This window comes from Pieris napi, chromosome 18 (genome assembly GCF_905475465.1).
Source record: "Pieris napi chromosome 18, ilPieNapi1.2, whole genome shotgun sequence".
In the NCBI taxonomy this organism is placed as follows: domain Eukaryota; kingdom Metazoa; phylum Arthropoda; class Insecta; order Lepidoptera; family Pieridae; genus Pieris; species Pieris napi.
Window position 1 is genome coordinate 9,879,059 of NC_062251.1, and position 18,408 is coordinate 9,897,466.

General features: G+C 35.6%; 2 protein-coding genes across 3 annotated transcripts; both read left to right on the top strand.

Annotated features, from left to right (window-relative positions):
- Nucleotides 1-611: 611 nt before the first annotated feature.
- LOC125058904 lies at nt 612-2,201 on the top strand (the record flags this gene model as incomplete). The annotated part of the gene is made up of 2 exons (XM_047663043.1): nt 612-1,100; nt 1,818-2,201. Coding segments are annotated over 2 exons (873 nt in total), but the record flags the coding sequence as incomplete, so codon positions are not given.
- A 6,443-nt stretch (nt 2,202-8,644) lies between these two features.
- On the top strand, nt 8,645-18,083 carry LOC125058318. 2 transcript variants are annotated; one of them, XM_047662381.1, is made up of 6 exons: nt 8,645-9,117; nt 9,834-9,927; nt 10,290-10,388; nt 10,472-11,090; nt 17,738-17,779; nt 17,863-18,083. In XM_047662381.1, the coding sequence occupies exons 1-5, from the start codon at nt 8,987-8,989 to the stop codon at nt 17,743-17,745; spliced, it is 951 nt and encodes a 316-aa protein (XP_047518337.1). In that variant the 5' UTR covers nt 8,645-8,986; the 3' UTR covers nt 17,746-17,779; nt 17,863-18,083. The 2 variants fall into 2 exon arrangements, with proteins under 2 accessions (XP_047518337.1, XP_047518338.1); XM_047662382.1 differs by lacking the exon at nt 17,738-17,779 and having other exon boundaries at nt 10,472-10,748; nt 18,055-18,083.
- The last annotated feature ends 325 nt before the right edge of the window (nt 18,084-18,408 follow it).

Genomic DNA, 18,408 nt, shown 5'->3' on the forward strand with positions numbered 1-18,408 from the left:
TTGTAACTCCATTTCGGAAACTAAACTGAATATTTTGTTTTTTGCGATGGCTTGTAAGTAAGGAGAAAACTTCTTTACTGTATCTGATATGTGCAAAAAAATCATCGTCTTGCCGTGGAGATTTATTTTGCGCTTCTAACAATTTCCACATCAATACAGCGGATGCTGTTTGTGGTGGTTGAATTTTACCTCTCTTTATTGTCTTGGCCTTTTTTGCTTGACTGAGTAGTGGTTGTGAGGATTTATTACTGGCAGTAATGTCATCTTCGTTCTGAATTTCGGTGGCTGTAATATTTTCTGCAGCAGCAATATCAACAGTATTATCGATCTCATTGTTGAAGTGATGGTTCTGAATTTCAGTTCCTGTATCGCTATTCGGCTGTGACTCTTCATCGTCACTTGTCAGCTCAACGGATTCTAAAGATTTTCTCTCGGCAAAGAACGAAGCAACAAAAGCCATTTCATCTTCATACTTCCATTTCTTAATGTTTTTCGCTGCTTGTCCACTTTTGCCTTTTTTCTTATTTAATGCTGTATGCATCCCTTAGCCCTTGCCATCTTTGTTTGCAAGCTGCAGCTGTAAAAAATAATTACACGATTAATATTGATATTTTGTTTGCAGGTACTTAGCAACAGGCGATTCATTTACAACCATTGCTTTTAGTTATCGTTTGGGAATCAGTACTGTGAGACGTGCCGTGTTAGAAGTTTGTGATGCTGTAATAAAAAATGTACTGCGAGAAAGTATCCCGACGCCTGGCATCGAACAATGGGAAAAAAATATAGAAGAATATTGGAATAAATGGAATTTTCCTAATTGTGTAGCTTCTATAGATGGAAAGCATGTTATTATTTTATCACCACCAAACAGTGGTTCTTTGTATTTTAATTATAAAAAAACATTTTCTATCGTACTTATGGCTTTAGTTGACGCTAATTATAACTTCATAGCTGTTAACGTTGGTGCTTTCGGCAAAGATAGTGATGGGGGTATTTTGTCAAAATCAAAAATGGGCAGAGCTATATTCGAAAATAAATTTAATATCTCCAGTAATAGATTATGGGGGTGTAGAGTTGGTATAAATGAAACCCCATATATTTAAACACACATGTATATTCACTGCACTTAATAAATTAATACAATGTATCGTTTAACTATTATTGTTGGCTTGTGTCGCGATACGTGGCGTAGTTACGATCGTACGACCTGCCGGCGACGAAGCTCGGTAATGACTGGCGTGAAGCGTCTCCCGCGCAGTGTTGCCAGTCCCCACATCAGCCCCCCCGGAGACCTATAGGTCGTAAAAGTGGCGCGGAAATCGAACTCTTCTGCCTGAACGAGTTACATAATCAGGCTTCTTTGCAAGGGGCATACTGGGACCTGCAGTGGTGTTATTGATAGGCTCCTCTTCAGTCAATATGTGTGCCGGTTTCGCTCGATCTATAGATACCGTTGTTGTCTTGCCGTCCATTTCTATTCTCATGGTTTTGTCTGTCCTGTCAAGGACTTTGTACGGACCAGAGTATGGTGGTTTTAAAGACTTACGTACGGCATCCTGCCTTACGAATACCGACGTTGCGTGTTTTAGATCCTTATGCACGAATGTTTTGGCCTTACCATGTCGCATAACAGGCGTTGGCTTCAACTGGCTGATATACTGTCGTAGACGCGACAAGAAGTCACTATGATCGGTGATTTCAGTACCCGACGATATGAATAAGTCTCCAGGTAATCTAAGACCTTCACCGTATAACAGCTCAGCAGAGCTGGACGATATATCCTCCTTCCATGCGCTACGTATGCCTAAAAGAACTAAAGGAAGCACCTCATGCCAATTCACGTTATCACATTCTTCTCACTGAGTTTCCGGAGGTTACAAAACCATCGGTGTTTGCCGGGGACTAATGTCAGTGCACCGTGTGTAATATTAGGAGATGAAGCTTTCTCCTTAAAAAACAATCTTCTAAGACCTTATCCCTCACAACAGTCCATAAACGATAGCAAGAAAGGCCATTTTAATTATCGCCTTTGCCGTGCACGACGTGTTGTAAAAAATGCTTTTGGAATTTTATGTCAAAAATTTCGTATTTATAATAGACGTATGCATTTAAAACCAGAATATTCCGAAAAAATTGTACTAACTACTTGCATATTGCATAATTTTTTAAGACGCGGCGACTGTATCCTTGACGGAAACTAATGAAAAAATGAAAATGAAAAAAATATTTATTCAATCACTTACAATGATAACAACATGTGGCTGGAGCCTCCATTTAAGTATGTATAATATACTTGTGTTTGGAGTATCCGCTCTTCCTAGGTACACTTAATTAGGTATGTAAGTTTAGACAAAAGGGAATAATATTACAAAAACAAAACAATATTTATACAAGTTAAAAGATGCATCGTGTATGAGTGATAAATTGAGGGGTGTTCGTTGTATTCAGTTAAGTGTATGTTGATGTGTGAGAGTGTAAGTGTGTGTGAGTGAGTGTGTATGAGGTATGTGTGTATATGTCTGTATCATATGTTTGAGTGTGTGTGTTCTTTTAGAGTGTAAGATAAAAGTAGACTTTAGAATAGTAATTCTTAGATAATAGATTCAACTTCTTCATAGGTTTGAGTTTTTAACCAACAATTTATAGTTATTTTACATTTATATTTATTCATATTATATAGATTTAATTCCTTGTTTAATTTATTATATAAGTTAGCAGACTGGTAGCAGTACTGTCTATGAGCATATTTAGTTTTAAAAGTTGGTAAAGGTGCCACATTATGCCTTCTACGTCTGTTCAAAATACTAGGATCATATCCAATATGTCGATGGGTTCTAAGAGTAGTTTGCAGTACATACAACTTACGTACTGACAGAAGATCGCTAACCGCATATAACATTTCCGTAGGGAATCTGTATGGCTTAAAATGGATAACTTTGAGTAGTGACCTTTGTGCTCTCTCCAGTTCCAGGAATTTTGTTTTAATGGCACCACCCCAGGCCGGAATGCAGTATATTAATATTGACTGCGCAAGAGCAGTATAAATTTGTTTTAGGAGGGCCGAGTCAGCTACGTGTCTTAGATTTTTAAATAACCATATGAGTTTTCTTACTCTAGCCATAACTAGCTCTATATGATCGCGCCATGATAGGCGTTGGTCTACCATAGTACCCAGGTATCTTACGCAGTTTTGCCGCTTAATAAAATCGCATGAGCATATTATAGAATGAGGTGAGCCACAAGTATGTATTTGAATAGCAAACGTCGGAGGTGGTTGAGAGGAGTTATAATTGGAGAAGCATACATAGTTAGTTTTAGAGGTATTGAGGGTCAAAAGGTTATCGCTGAGCCACTTAGCTATTCTTGCAAGGCCCTTTTGGGAATTATTTTTAACAGCCTCCCAGGTGTCAGCTACAAAAACGACAGCAGTGTCGTCAGCATAAGTGAACATTGTTCCCTCTTCTATATCCATGTTACATAAATTATTAATATATACAAGGAATAGAGTGGGCCCCAATACACTTCCTTGCGGAACTCCGAAGGTGATTTCACATTGTTCACTTTGGTGTTTTCCTATTTTTACACTCTGTTTTCGATTGCATAAATAGTCTTTGAATAATTTCAAGGGAATTCCTCTTATGCCTATTTTCTCCAACTTGTCGATAAGGTCTGTAATTGATACTGAGTCAAATGCCTTTTTCATATCCAAAAACACTGCAGCACATTTTTTGTTTTTATCCACAGCATTAGTAATAAGTGATGTGAGATCCAACACGGCATCTTCTGTCGATAAATCCCGTCTAAAGCCATATTGACTTGGGGAGAGGATATTAAATGTATTAAGGTAGTTCATTAAACGTTTATTAATTATTTTCTCCAGTATTTTGGCAATAGGTGGTAAAACAGAAATAGGCCTGTAATTGCTTATATCCGTTTTATCATCTCCTTTGTACACTGGGGTAACTACAGCGATTTTCAGTGCATCTGGAAAGACACCTTGAGCAAAGCATAGATTGATCAAATGAACAATAATAGGGACAATTATATCAGCAGTTAGCTTTAAGAATTGGGTAGGAATGCCATCCCAGCCTGGAGCACTATTTGATTTTAACCCCATCAGGACATTAAGAACCTCATCATTGTCAGTATCTCTTAATACAAATGAAGTTAAGTGAGGATAATTCGAAGTAGTTTTGTCAGAACAATTGTATGCGGGTTGTTGTAACGTAAGGAGTATTAGTTGTGGAAACTAATACTCCTGTACAGTTTAACAACCTAAGACACCAAGGAGGTAATGCAGTTTCTACCGCTTTTAAAGTACGCAATAAATTTGCTGATTTTTTTCAAACGGCTCAAGGGCAATTAGATTGGATATCTACTTTGCAATTAAATTACTTACTCAAATAAACGATATTTGAATAATAATTGACATACCTGGTTGTTTTAGTTGTTCCGAAATATCCTTCCAAGCCATTTCTGTTTTTTAAACTATCCATATACTTCGGATGTTGTAAATTATATATAAACTCATATTTACGTACACATTCTATTAGTTTTTCGTCCTCCATTTTTACACATCTTCGTATAAGCATTCACGCCTCTCGATGAACTAATGAACGGACTGGCAACAACACAAAATAATATGTAATGGATATATTATGTATGTATTGTTATGTGTTTGCATCTTTTATTTAGTTAAGTGGGGATGTTGAAATGTATAACAAAATGTCATATACCTACTAGCTCCATCTGCTAGACTATGTGCTAATATTATTTACAATAAAGTTGTTAGTCGACAAACCGTATTTACCCGACCTCTGTGCGTATCATTTACACTTATGAATGTCAAAAACGTTTACAAAATTCGCGAAAGAGCAACACTACGCCATCCGTTCGCAAAACTACCAGGAGGCCTTGTTCTGAAAAGAACGGGCAAGAAACTCAGCAAGTTTTACCCTCCCTCTACATTACAATAATTCAAAGGAAAATGTCATAAACCACAACGTCATGAAAGTTACATAAGTAAAAAGAAATAAAAATCTGTTCTGTGATACCACATTCACCATTACACACATATTCACAACACTTCACAGATAACAAAACAAATTATAACAATATAACTAGAATTATTGCTACGAGTTTTTGTCGTCTAGGCAGTCAGTAACCTTTACACATTAATGTTTTTTATTAATCTTACATTATAGAAACCAACCAATCACATTATTTTTGTATTTAAAATTAATAATCAATTAATTTAATTATTATTAATAATTCTTATATGTTTTCAAAATCTTGATGTAGAAATTCAGAAATACTATTTAAATTATTATTCGTAATCGAATTTACTGCTGCATCCGTTTCTGATTCTTCCACAATATTGGTACTGACAACAGAAGTACTAGCTTGAGAATCAAAGTTGATATTTTTATTTTCACCTTGTGGTATTTTTCTTAAATTCTCATCTTCAACTATCAATGTTGTGCCCGTGTCTGTAGGAGTATACGCATACGATTTGTGTATTTCCTTATTAATTGCATCACATGTATCCTAAATTCCATTTTATCATCTTCTGGTAATCTTTTTATAGACGGTAATATGGAGACCAAGAAAGCTTCATCTTCGTCCGATGGCATTAGCCTTTTTGTCTCAGGCGAGTTGCTCTTCTGCACTTCATTTGAACTCTGCAAAATCTTTAAAATCTCAATATCGACAGGATTCATGCGTTTCTTTCTTTGTCCTGGGTGGTCATGTATTGTCAATGAATCATTTGCCACCGTTGACATCGAGTCTTGAGTATAATCCGATTCTGATTTTATACTGGAAACAAGTCTCATCATAGACCAATGCAGATAGCCTTTAAAAATAATAAAAATGCAGTGCAGATAGACTTGAAAAATGTGTGAATACAAAAGTTTTAGATCTTTTTATTACCTACAACTTTGCCATTTAGTTTTCTTCGATAGGACTTTTAGTTTTGCCGGAAATCGAGATAAACCGTTTTTTACCCTTAAAACTCCCCCCCTACCCCTTCCCGACCTCAGATCGACCGTAATTTATTTTTCCTTTCATTTTGATCATATTCCCCTGCTTTTCTAATGGGTTTCATCCTACTGTAATTTTTTTTGGTTTCAAAAATTATCGGCACTGGTCTATCAGGCGTAAATACCTTTAATAAAAATTTAAGTTAATTTAGGGATGGCGATTCTTTCCAAAAAAGATCGATTTTTAAATCGATTCGAATCGTAACCTGATAAATCGATTCATAAAAAAATCGAGTCTTAAGTCGATAAAAGCACTCCAGCATGCCTAGGACCACGTTATACAGTTTGCCCGAATTCAGGGACCTCTTTAGAGATCCCTGACCCTTAACCGAAATGAGCGGGTTGTACCGCCGCTCCTCTGGTGCTTTGATTGCGTTGGTGGCTTAAAAGACAGGTGCGAGTAGGTACCATGTTACTGATCTGGAGATAAAATATTTATGTGGGTACAATCAATGGCACCTAACACTTTAGAGAACGTGGCTATATTATAAAACTTTGTAGCCATTTGTTCCTTTCTTAGTCAGTCCTTGGCATATATATATATATATATATATATATATATATATATATATATATATTTATTGAGGGCGTAATTTTGAGATTGCAAGTGTTACTCGCTGTATTATTCGACACACTGTAGATTTGTGGAGTCCAGACATATCACCCACACATCTCATGAAGAATCCTGAGGCGTAATATTGCAAGGTAACCAGGAACTGATCAATCGGTTTTACTGCGAGAAACAATGTTGAATACTGTCTTGTAACGCGATTGATTTGAAATATAATAAATTATATAGGCCCAAGATGGTACCTTTAAGTACAATACAATAAACAAAAATTAACTTACTTGTCCGTATTACTTGTTATTTCATTTTTAATTGATTCTGTTATATAAATTGCTACCTCCTTTGTAACCCGGAATCTATCAATAAATTCATTTTCTTCAAATAAATTAAAACTATAAATTCGCTTTTTTTTTCTCACAAGCACTTGAACTTTATTTTCTTCTTCGAAAAACTACCTTTAAAAGTATTAAATAAAATTGATTCCATTCACATTACAAACCAAAATTTAACAATTACCAATGGTTCAAGCACTGGTTAACGTAAGTGTAACTTTTTAACGAACGTAAGCGTTCATAGATGGTGAATCAACACTTTTTTTGTCGTTCGTTAGCGCCATATTTAAAGGTTACGTGTCCGTCAAAATTTGTTGATGCACCCACCCTAACTAATGAAAAAGGTCTAGAATTTAAACAAGCCTCAACTTTGTCACAAGTTGTAACCTGTTCTTCACAAGTCATTAGATTATCGCCCGTTACCTTATTCAAATTTTGAGATTTGTTGGGGGTAGGAAATGACCTCCACAACCCGCAACTCCATTGTATTATGGGGCCGGGGGCATTGGCTTCACCGCCCGTGTCACGAGCTAGAAAGCCTCTCTAAAAACTCACCCTAATCCTAAGGTGGGAAGCGCGCCGAGAGGATGTATGGGTTACGGGTAGTAAGCTGCTAGCGCCAACCTTAACGGACCCGGCAAACGTTGTTGTATGAGCCTTCTTGAAGGAATAGGCGTCACCCTTAAAGTGACTACTTATTTCGACCTCACTCGTGGGAACAATATGAACGAAACCAATTAAACTACAAATAATCCTAATAATATGATCCAACAGCAATTTCACAAAAGTATGTTCATCACAAACCGTAGTAACAGTCTACCATCAGTCGCAGCAAGTAAAACCAGCAATAAACAATTGTGAAACATTAGCAAGTTTCACTTCGTCAAAATGATGTGTGACGAGACGCCTATTAATAAGTAAGGTTATTTCTACCGTTTTTTTATATTATTTTATAGGGGCCTTTCCATATAAGGGAAAGTGCTTTTCTGAGTCTTAAATGATTTTTTACATAGACGTAATTGCCTATTTTATATGTTATAGGTCTTGTATGAGAATCGTAGTATTGTTTTGATTTTTCCTTAGCTTTAACAATATTTTCGAGGACTTTTTCTCTTGAGTATTTTAATCTATGCTTTAGCATTTTGAGATACTCAGGGTATGTGTTATCAGGATCTGTATTATAAATTGAGTCGGTATAAAAGGTGTTTGTCCAAACAAAAGTTCGTAAGGGGTGTAATTAGTGGTACAATGAACGGATGTGTTATAAGTCATTATAGCAGTGTACACATATCTAGGCCAATTATCTTGGTCATGGTTGACGAATGATTTTAAATATTCTTTTAAGAGGGTGCAGCCGTGAGAAGGCGAGATTTCGATATTTTAGTGACTTTTGACATGCTACTTTTCACATAATCGAAGCTTATTAAATAAAGAAATGTACAATTATGTAAACATAAAGTCTTATAGAAGTGTACTGCAAAGGAAAATTTTGGTATTTAATAGAACATATTTGTTTAATTTGACATTTCTTTAAAGCAAAATTTCAAAAGCGCTCGTCAGAGCTCACTTTGAGATATGAAATTACCATTAAGCTATGTAAATACATTTTTTTAAATATTTTCGTAGGACAGAATATATAGTCTATTGGTGAACCACAGCGGAAAATATTAAAAATTATATATTTTAATAATTACCCACCCATTTTTATAAATGACTTATTATACGATTTTGGAAACAGCTTTTTATGAGAAAAGCCCGATTTTATTCGTTAAAACTATTTTGTATCGATTAACTGAGGATGAATAAATAATAAAAGTAAATTTACATAATTATTATACGACGATAGTTATTACAAACTATTATTGAAAATGGCCTTACGCGCACGGGCGAATGTGATTTAGTACGCGCCGGGTCATCCCAGAGGGTGGACGTATCGCTCATTTCCCGCGCGTCTAAAAGTTGATTGACCTTACGTACGACCGAGGTTCAAAAGGAGTATAGTGCGTCATTGGATTTGATACTTAAGTAAGTAAAATTTCTAGTTAATGTTTCTTTCGAGTTGTCATATCGCAATTTTGCTAAAAAATAATATTATTACAGGCATGGGTAACAAACGCAAAAAATATAGTTGCAGTAGAAATGCGACGTCTGCAGCGAACGCCAGGCAATCAAAAAGGTAAATTAATTTCGCGATATTTTTCTGTCATTTACAGGTAATTTGGTATGTAAGTAAAATCTGTTCATCGTTACTGTTTAGTAAACAATTACGGCGTACTGACAACCAAAGACAATATAATATATTAATATCTTGGTTGATGAATAAGAATAATTTATTAGTTTTAAACATAGTATAAAATTGGTGTTACAATATCAACAGAGTTCGCATGTTTAGCTAAAATAATAGCATGTAAATCACAGATATAGATGTACATAGATAACGCAAGTATCACGATTTGTATTGAAACCAAGCGTGCCGACTTTTTAATACCTATTGTGACGTCACAGCCGAAATTTAGTGACGGGAAATCCAAACCGATTCAAAGACACCGATGCCGCCAATGCCACTAGTTACTAGCTTTGCTACCAGCTTACATTATACCGTTAGTCTTTTCTTATGACGCGCGTGGACTGAAGTTAGCGGCGATCGACCTTGACGCTTGGTCGGGGTTCGGACACGCGAAGTACATGCATTTGCGTTTTCTATGTAAATCTATATCTGTGATGTAAATATTCATTACATATACAATAGTATTACATTTAAAAATAAAATAAAAATATTTCAATTAATTTCCAATATTTATAAAAGTAACGTCAAAAAATAAGTATTTAAACAAACAAATGTTTGTTTAAATACTTATTTTAATAATTTTATAATAATAAAACGTTTTCCAGGAGAAAGATTAACGAGGAAAAAAACCAACGTACTCATGAATCTCCTGACAATAACGACTCCTGTGTTGATTCAAAAAATAATAATCGTGACAATGTAAGTATTTACTATCAGCTAGTATAATTAGCTATTCATACTTAAATTTAAATCAGTATATATTTAGCAGTCATCTGGGTAAATTAATCAGTAAATTAGAGGCTTTTACTAAACCCCGGTTTCCAATTAAATCATTGTCTAATAACCAGCCAAGTAATTGAGCGCAATATTAAACCAGATGGCTGAATGTCGTGTAGTCATTTATATTAAATCAGATACCTATTTATGGATTTGTGATGTTTGGGTAAGGTGACCAAGTAAGTTGTACGCAATGTAACTTGGAGGTATCTCCAAGTTTTCCTACTATTTTATTATTATTTAAAATAAAATGTTAATCCAGTTCTTTATTTTTTTTAAAATGGGAATTATTTGATGCACTCATATCGGATCTGGAAAAAATAGATGAGAAAAAACAAAATATACATTTAGAAGAAACGGCAAATATTGAAGAGTTTGAATTGGTATATAACGTTGGTCACTATATCACGTAGTCACGCTATCTGCCATGCGTAATTCAATTATTAATCTTGATTACTGATTTCAGGAAGTGGAGCCACAAAAACATATCATTCCTCCATATCAAATTATAGGAAGAAGGATTGTTGATTTCATGTATTTCTTTGATCAAATCAAAATTGTAGCTAACCATAATCCTGGACTCGGTTGTTCAATAAGTAATGTTGAAATTGTCAAAGAAATACTTAATGGCTTAGAATCGACAATCCACTTCAAATGTACAATGTGTAACAAGAAATTTAATGTCACACTATGCAATGATAATTTTCCAAAAGAGATGACCACAAACCATGCTGCAGTGACTGGTGCCATGTTAATTGGTTGTGGTTGGAGCAACCTGAATGAGTTTTTGAGTGCTATAGATCTTCCAAATTTAGGTCAAAAATCTTATGCAACTTGCCATAATGACGTATCCAAGTGGTGGGCAGTTGCTGCAGAGGCATCAATGAAAGAGGCTGCTGAGGAGGAAGCAAAGCTAGCCATCGAAGGTGGTGAAGTTATAACAGGAATTCCTTCAATCACAGTAGTAGCCGATGCTTGTTGGTCGAAACGGTCCTACAAAAGTAACTTTTCTGCACCTTCTGGAGCAGGCGCAATTATTGGAATTAAAACAGGGAAGGTGTTACATATGGAAGTAAAAAATAAATACTGCATAATTTGTGCCCGATCGTTGAAGAACAATAATTCGCCTCCAAATCATAAATGTGCTCGTAATCACACAGGTTCCTCGAGTAGCATGGAACAAGCTAGTATTGTCGAAGGCTTCAAAAACTCAGTTGAAAAGCGCAATTTAATATACTCGACGCTTATCGCCGATGGAGATGCGAGCACATACAAAAAAATTTTGGAAAGCCGGCCCTATGCCAATGTTCAAGTCCAGAAAATTGAATGCTCCAATCACTTATTAAGAAACTACTGTAGCAAACTAATGCAACTGCAAAAAGATACTTCGATTCCTCTTACTGAGCGCAAATTATTAACTTCCGAACGCATCACTCGTCTCTGAACAGCGGTAAGAGCAGCAGCTCGCTTTCGCAATGCTCAAACTACAAGCAACTCTGAAAAAAATTTAAAACTAAGAGACGACATCATCAACAGTCCGAAGCATGTTTTTGGCGACCACAGTGCATGTGAAAATTATTATTGTCCAGAGGATAAAAAAAAAGAGCAGAACCTAGTTCCTGTTGTAAAAAACTTGTTTGGTAAACTTATAGCTCACGTGTCCCAAATAGCCTTGCATTCTAAAAGTTTACTCTGGAATGTCAACAACAACACCTGGACCGCGGAAGCGTTTAGACGTGTGCATTCTATTTGTTTTATAACTTAAAAATCAAATTAAAAATAAATTCCGTGCGAATAAATTAAGGTGTGTACCAGGAGCGCATGAGTTGCGTTGCAGTAAGTGCATCTGTGCGAACGGGACAACACTTGTGAGACAGCTTAAGTTGTACGCTCCGTCTGCGCGCATCATCGATACGCAAGCTTTGTAAGTTGCCGTAATTCATAAGCGATAGCGGGTAGCGGAAATTTATAGGGGGCTGGTCCAAGTTTATTTTTTCGTGTACTCTGGTGTCATCTTTTGTCAGAAATATGCCTCTTAAGCGCACACCTCCCAGCACCCCCACTCCCGAAGACTTAAAGGAAGCTAGGTTGAACGCGCCGAAAGCTTCTTTTTCGGGCTCCGCGCCAGATTTATCTAATGAGGAGCGAAGCAATGTAACTATGAGGCGCAAGCAGGATGAGTCCTATATTAAAAAATTCATAACCGAAATTAAGGATATGCTTGCTAAAGCAAACTCTCAAAATGAAAGTAAATTCACCTCCTTGCAATCCTCCATGAGAGAAATCTTGACACAAAATACAGAAATAAAAGACTCCATTGCTTTTGTTTCTAAGCAGTACGAAGATATGAAAGCTAAATACGAGAAGTTGGAAAAACAGAGGAATGAAGATCGTCTGCATATTGATCAGCTTGAAAAGAAAATCGAGTCGCTGGAACGAACGTCTGCCTCAACTAAACTTGAACTAAGAAATATTCCTAAGATTACCGGTGAAAATAAGGATAGTTTATGTAAAATTGCTTCAAAAGCTGCAGATGTTATTGATTTTCCCATACAGAAACAGGATATTAAGGATATTTATCGTACAAAAAGTAAAACTGGACATGGAGCAATTATTGTGGAATTGGGCAGCGTTATATTGAAAGATGGTATTATTGAAAAGGCACGCAAATTTAACAAAATGAATTCTGCTAACAAATTGAACACGGCACACTTAAGTTTGGAAGGACCAGCAAAGCCATTTTTTATTTCAGAATGTCTATCACCCTGCGGAAAACGATTAAATTATCTGGCTCGTGCATTTGCTCAGGAAAATGGATATAAATTCTGCTGGACCTCATTTGGAAGAACCTACCTGAGACAAGATGAAGGTAAACGGCATATTAGAATTGATAGTGAGGGTGATTTAAATAAACTTCGTCTAAAACAATGACTTTTTGAGGCCCCCAGGAAACTCCGCCGGCCTACGATAACTTTCCTGTTTGTGAAAATCCGGCACTTAATTATTGTTTTTATAGATATTATTTTATTTTTTTATATATTATATTATTGTTTTACTTTATATACATACTTATACTCTGTTCATTGTATTGTATTTTACATAACTAAAAAATTATACATTCTTAGTCTAGTGATCATGTTGAAATCGAGATCTTATCTTTGTAAAAATGTCAGCATTTCTCAGACACGAGTAGCTGCGACAAAAAGCTTAATATTTTACAAATGGCTAGATTTATTGATAATATAAATAATGATATTGATAATATAACAGTGGCAACTGCCTACAGTTGTGATATAAATAATTGTAATGATTTAGTAAAAAAATCAGGAAACTCCCTAAAAATTATAACACAAAATATCCGTAGCGTTTACAAAAATATTGATGCATTCTTGGCCCATATAGCTCGTCTGTACTTTGATCCAGATATAATAATTTTAACTGAATGCTGGTTAAACGATAATAAACCCATACCCAGTCTCAAGGATTATAATTCTTATTTCACAAAAAAATGCTTAAATCAAAATGACGGTATTATAATTTATGCTAAACAAAATATAAATTGCGAAATTGAAGAACCTAATCCTAAAGATGCTAACTTTCTGCTAGCTAAAATAGTACCAGATATTGTACTTTTAGCTATTTATAGATCACCATCCTTTTACTACACTGAGCGCTTTTTGAATGCTTTGAATGATATTGTTAAATCTATAAAATCTAAGAATATATTTTTAATAGGTGATATAAATATCGATATAAAACCTGGAAACGGTGACAGAAACAGTAACTCTTACTTAAATTTAACCAGCGAATTGGGTTTTCTGCCAGGCCACACATATCCAACACGATTAAGCAATTGTCTCGATCATGTAATGGTTAAAACTGTTTTACAAACTAGTGTTATAGTTATAAATTCCACCGTAACTGATCACGACTCTATTCTAATAAATCTATCCCTTAACAGTAAACGGACTAATACTCAGTGCCCTTCCATTGTTGAAAGAGTAAATTTTAGTGAAGCTATAAAATATGTTGAATTGGCTGATTTTACTTTTATGACTAACAAGCAAGACGCCGAGTCTGCTGCGACTCGATTTGTTGAAATTCTGTCATCTGCTATTAAAGCTAACACTGAAAAAGTCCGTGTACCCAGGCGCAAAAAATCTCTTAAGCCCTGGATGACTCCGGGCCTACTTCGCTGTATCCGTCACCGGGATAAACTGCATCTTAATTTAAAAAGGGACCCCCAAAATGAAATTCTTAAAATAACCTATAAAAGGTACAGGAATTTTTGTTGCTCATTACTTAGAAAATTGAAGCGCGAACACGATAAATTCTTATTAAAAAGTGCAAAATCAAATAAAGAAACCTGGGCTGCAATAAAATATGTCACCGATAGTTCAAGTAAAAAATCTTCTGCCGATGAGTTAATTAGGAATTGTAACGCATTGGATGCGGTTGAGGACATAAATAGTTATTTTTCTAATGTTGGTAGAGAGCTAGCTGAAAAACTTACAGGGTGTAAGTATAACTACATATGTACAAGATCTAATTGCTTGACTAACTCCTTCGTACTAATGCCACCAGATGAGGTTGAGGTGGAATCTCTCATCTTAAGCTTAAAAAATGATTGTGCCACTGGTTGGGACTCTATACCAGCTCGATTTCTAAAAATGGTAAGACATGTCATTGTATCGCCGCTTACTATCTTGTTTCAGACATGTTTTAGGGAAGGCTGCTTTCCAAAAGTCTTTAAAAGGTCTCTCATTACTCCTGTTCACAAGGGTGGGGCACGGGATTGTGTTGCAAACTACAGACCGATTTCTGTGCTTACAGCACTATCAAAAATCCTAGAAAAGATGCTTAACGTGAGGTTAATACAGTTTTTAAATCGGTACAATATTCTGTCCAGCTCACAATTTGGTTTCAGAATGGGTATGTCAACAGAAGACGCTGTGGGTAGCTTGATTGAGTTTGTCACAGAAAAACTTGACAGGAAACAAAAGTGCCTTGGTGTCTTCCTCGATCTTGCCAAGGCATTTGATACCGTCTCAATACCTATACTTGTGGACAAATTGGAGCGAATTGGAATAAGAGACTCAGCCCTGCTTATTTTTAAAGATTTCCTTAGTGGTCGGGTGCAAAGGGTTAAGATTAATAATCATATTAGTTCCGACGCAAATGTAACTTTTGGAGTTCCGCAAGGCAGTATTCTTGGTCCAAGTCTTTTTCTTATTTACATAAACGACCTATGTAATATGTCCCTAACTAGTTGCAGGTTGTTTACCTATGCCGATGATACGGCTATAGTTTTTTATGGGGACACCTGGACCGAGATACAAAATATTGCCGAAAGCGGACTGCAGAAGGTGGCTAGATGGCTCAGGGAAAATTTACTTACTTTAAATATTTCTAAAACTTCGTATATTCAGTTCCAAACTATTAATTCCCATATGACTGATATTAATCTTAAAATACACATATGTGTCTCTGAGCGCAATTGTACTTGCATTAATATAACAAAATCCAATACCATTAAATACCTCGGTATCGAATTAGATAATAAATTGAGTTGGCTTCCTCACATTGAGATTATAACGGCACGCACGCGAAAACTAATCTGGACATTCAAAAAATTACGTTATGCCGCGGAATTTGAACTACTCCGCACTGTTTACTTTGCCTTAGTAAAATCGGTTATTGGATACTGCGTGAGCGTGTGGGGTGGAGCGTGCAAGTCACATCTAATTCAGCTTGAAAGAGCCCACAGATCTTTACTAAAAGTAATGACTTTCAAACCCTACAGATTTTCAACCACACTTTTATATAAACAGTGTGAGCTCCTCAGTGTTAGACAGTTATTCGTCTTTAATATAATAGCCAAACAACATGTCCATACCCCTTATAACCCAGAGGTTTGCAGTAACAAACGCTGTATACCAAATGTACTCCCCACAGCAAAATTCCGTACTACCTTCGCAAGGCGACAACGAGCATTTCTCTCAGTCTTTCTATATAATAAAATAAACAAAAAATTAAATTTCTACCCTCTTTCACTACATGACTGCAAATCAATTGTTAAGACTTGGCTTTTGTCTTTAAATTATGAGGAAACAGAAGATCTATTTAACTAACATGCTACAATAATATTTTAGTTATTTTGATTCATTAATTATGTGTATAGTTTATATATTTATACTAGTGTTACATATACCCATATGTAAAATGTATAATTATGTATATTTATGTATTATGTATATTTATGTATTTTAGTATTTTATGTGTATGTACCTATTTTATTACCTATTATATTCATTGTAATTTATACTGAAACATTTTTTTTTTTTTTAATATATGTTATTTTGTTTAAGTATATTATGTGTAAGAAGATAATTAGATGTAATATCTGGAATTTACAAATGTCTATAAAAAGTATTGTCTTGTAAAATTTTGAATAAGCTCTCTTGACACTTGTTACGAATTATATTGGGAGAAGCCACTGACTCCTGAGATACAGGCACTAAAGCCTAGTTTAGGTGTCAGAGTCTTCATAGGATTTCTGTAATTACAAATATGTCAATAAAGATTATTATATTATTATATTATATATTAACAGAGCCGAACAGTTTAATAGCATTGTGGCTAAGCATATAGGGGGAAAAAGAATAAATTTTTCTTTAAAAAACTCTTATACTGCCAGGTATTATGAAATGTCTAATTGCTCTTTCCTTTATATTACGAGTAGAATAGAATAGAATTTGTAGCATATTGTTTGTGGATAATGGATATTTTATTATTATTATAGGTGCCATGCTGCGGTTGTTGCATTTAATACCGGTAAACCACAGTACAATTTATACCAAACTAACTTCAAACAAAGTCCGAGGAAAGCTGTAAAAAATCTGGAGTTGCGCCGGCGTAGGCGCAATATTCATCGCCGCCGTCAAGGTCCTAAAAGGAAAATAATATTTAGTAATGAGAACCGAGACTACGGAGAGAAATGCCAAAAACCAGATTTGAGTCCAGAGCAGTACGACATAGCCAAAAGTTTGTTTTTGTCTAATTTAAAAGAACTTGTGGAAAATCGTCATGCCGTTGAACGTGACACGGTATTACAAGCTGAAAGTGCGTTGTAGCTAGAGCTCCGTAGATGCCTGTTGACAGCCTCATCATTCAGCAAGGTAATTTAAATATTAATATAAGCGCAGGTTTCTTCCTGGAATATAACTCAGCTATCCGTACTAAGCTATTTTTTTTTTAGATTTGCAAGAGACGACCCAACATAAGCTCAGCACCTCTTGTGAAGTCCATCGTATACTCGTATTCGTTGGACAAAGTGCCAGCCATAGAATATGGTAAAAGTAATGAAAAATCTGCTATAGACCAACTACAGCAACAAGAAAACATCGTTGTGGAAAAGTGTGGACTTTTCATCGACAAAGAGCATTATTTCTTGGGTGCATCTCCCGATGGTCTCTACAACCAGGGAATTATTGAAATAAAATGTCCATATTCTGCACGCAACATGGATGCTGAGGAAGCGATAAGGCAGCGCAAAATTAAATTTTGGAAATTGGACGGCACCGTTAATACCAACCACGATTGGTATTACCAAATTCAGGGGCAGCTTCACATTAGGTAACTGCAGCATTGTTAATATTTTTTTCATATTATCCATATACCGTTTAGGCGCGTTTCGTTGCACGAGCTATACCAATCGTAAATTGAACTAAACGCCCCTAAAAAGGTGTACATCTTTTAACCCTCGGGAAGTCTGGTGGGTAAAAATCAAACGGCGTGCCTGGTGGGTCTAACGTGAATGTAACGATAGTCATTCTCACATTTTTTTTTATGTTTCAGCGAAAAGAAATTGTGTCTTTTTGCTGTGTGGACTGGTCAACAATTTCCACTTAAAGTGGAAGTAATATCAAGGGACGAGGGTTTTTGGTGCCAAAAAATGAAACCGAAATTAATCAATTTCTACGAAAAGTGCCTCTTACCTGAATATATCGACCCCAGGAAAAGCCGGTCGATGCCAATCAGGAGCACTTGTTTGTAAATAATAAAATCTAAAAATGTAATTTATGATGTATCATTTACCCAATACTAGTTTGATAAAAATTAAAAAGTTTCATGGGGGCACACACACGTGACCGTGTATATCAAAGTATCAATATTATTTTATCCTACTATTCCACGTTCGAGATAGCGCTTACGCACACAGACGCATTTTGTTGTTGTGTAGCTCGTCTCGCGTCGATTTTGACTTGGCTGAATTTCATCATTCAGGTAAGGGACCTACTATGTCCATTGCGATGCGTTGGAAAAGAATAGTAAAATAAGTAGTATTATGCATCGGTGCTCTATTTAGTTTTCTCAATGCTTTATTTTCCTGATATAACTTAC

Excerpts from the sequence above, each read along its gene's own strand:
- LOC125058318 (XM_047662381.1), top strand. The coding sequence starts at position 8,987 with ATGTTTCTTTCGAGTTGTCATATCGCAATTTTGCTAAAAAATAATATT. Across the intron at positions 9,118-9,833 it reads AACGCCAGGCAATCAAAAAG|GAGAAAGATTAACGAGGAAA; the intron begins GTAAATTAATTT and ends AACGTTTTCCAG. Across the intron at positions 10,389-10,471 it reads ATATTGAAGAGTTTGAATTG|GAAGTGGAGCCACAAAAACA; the intron begins GTATATAACGTT and ends TACTGATTTCAG.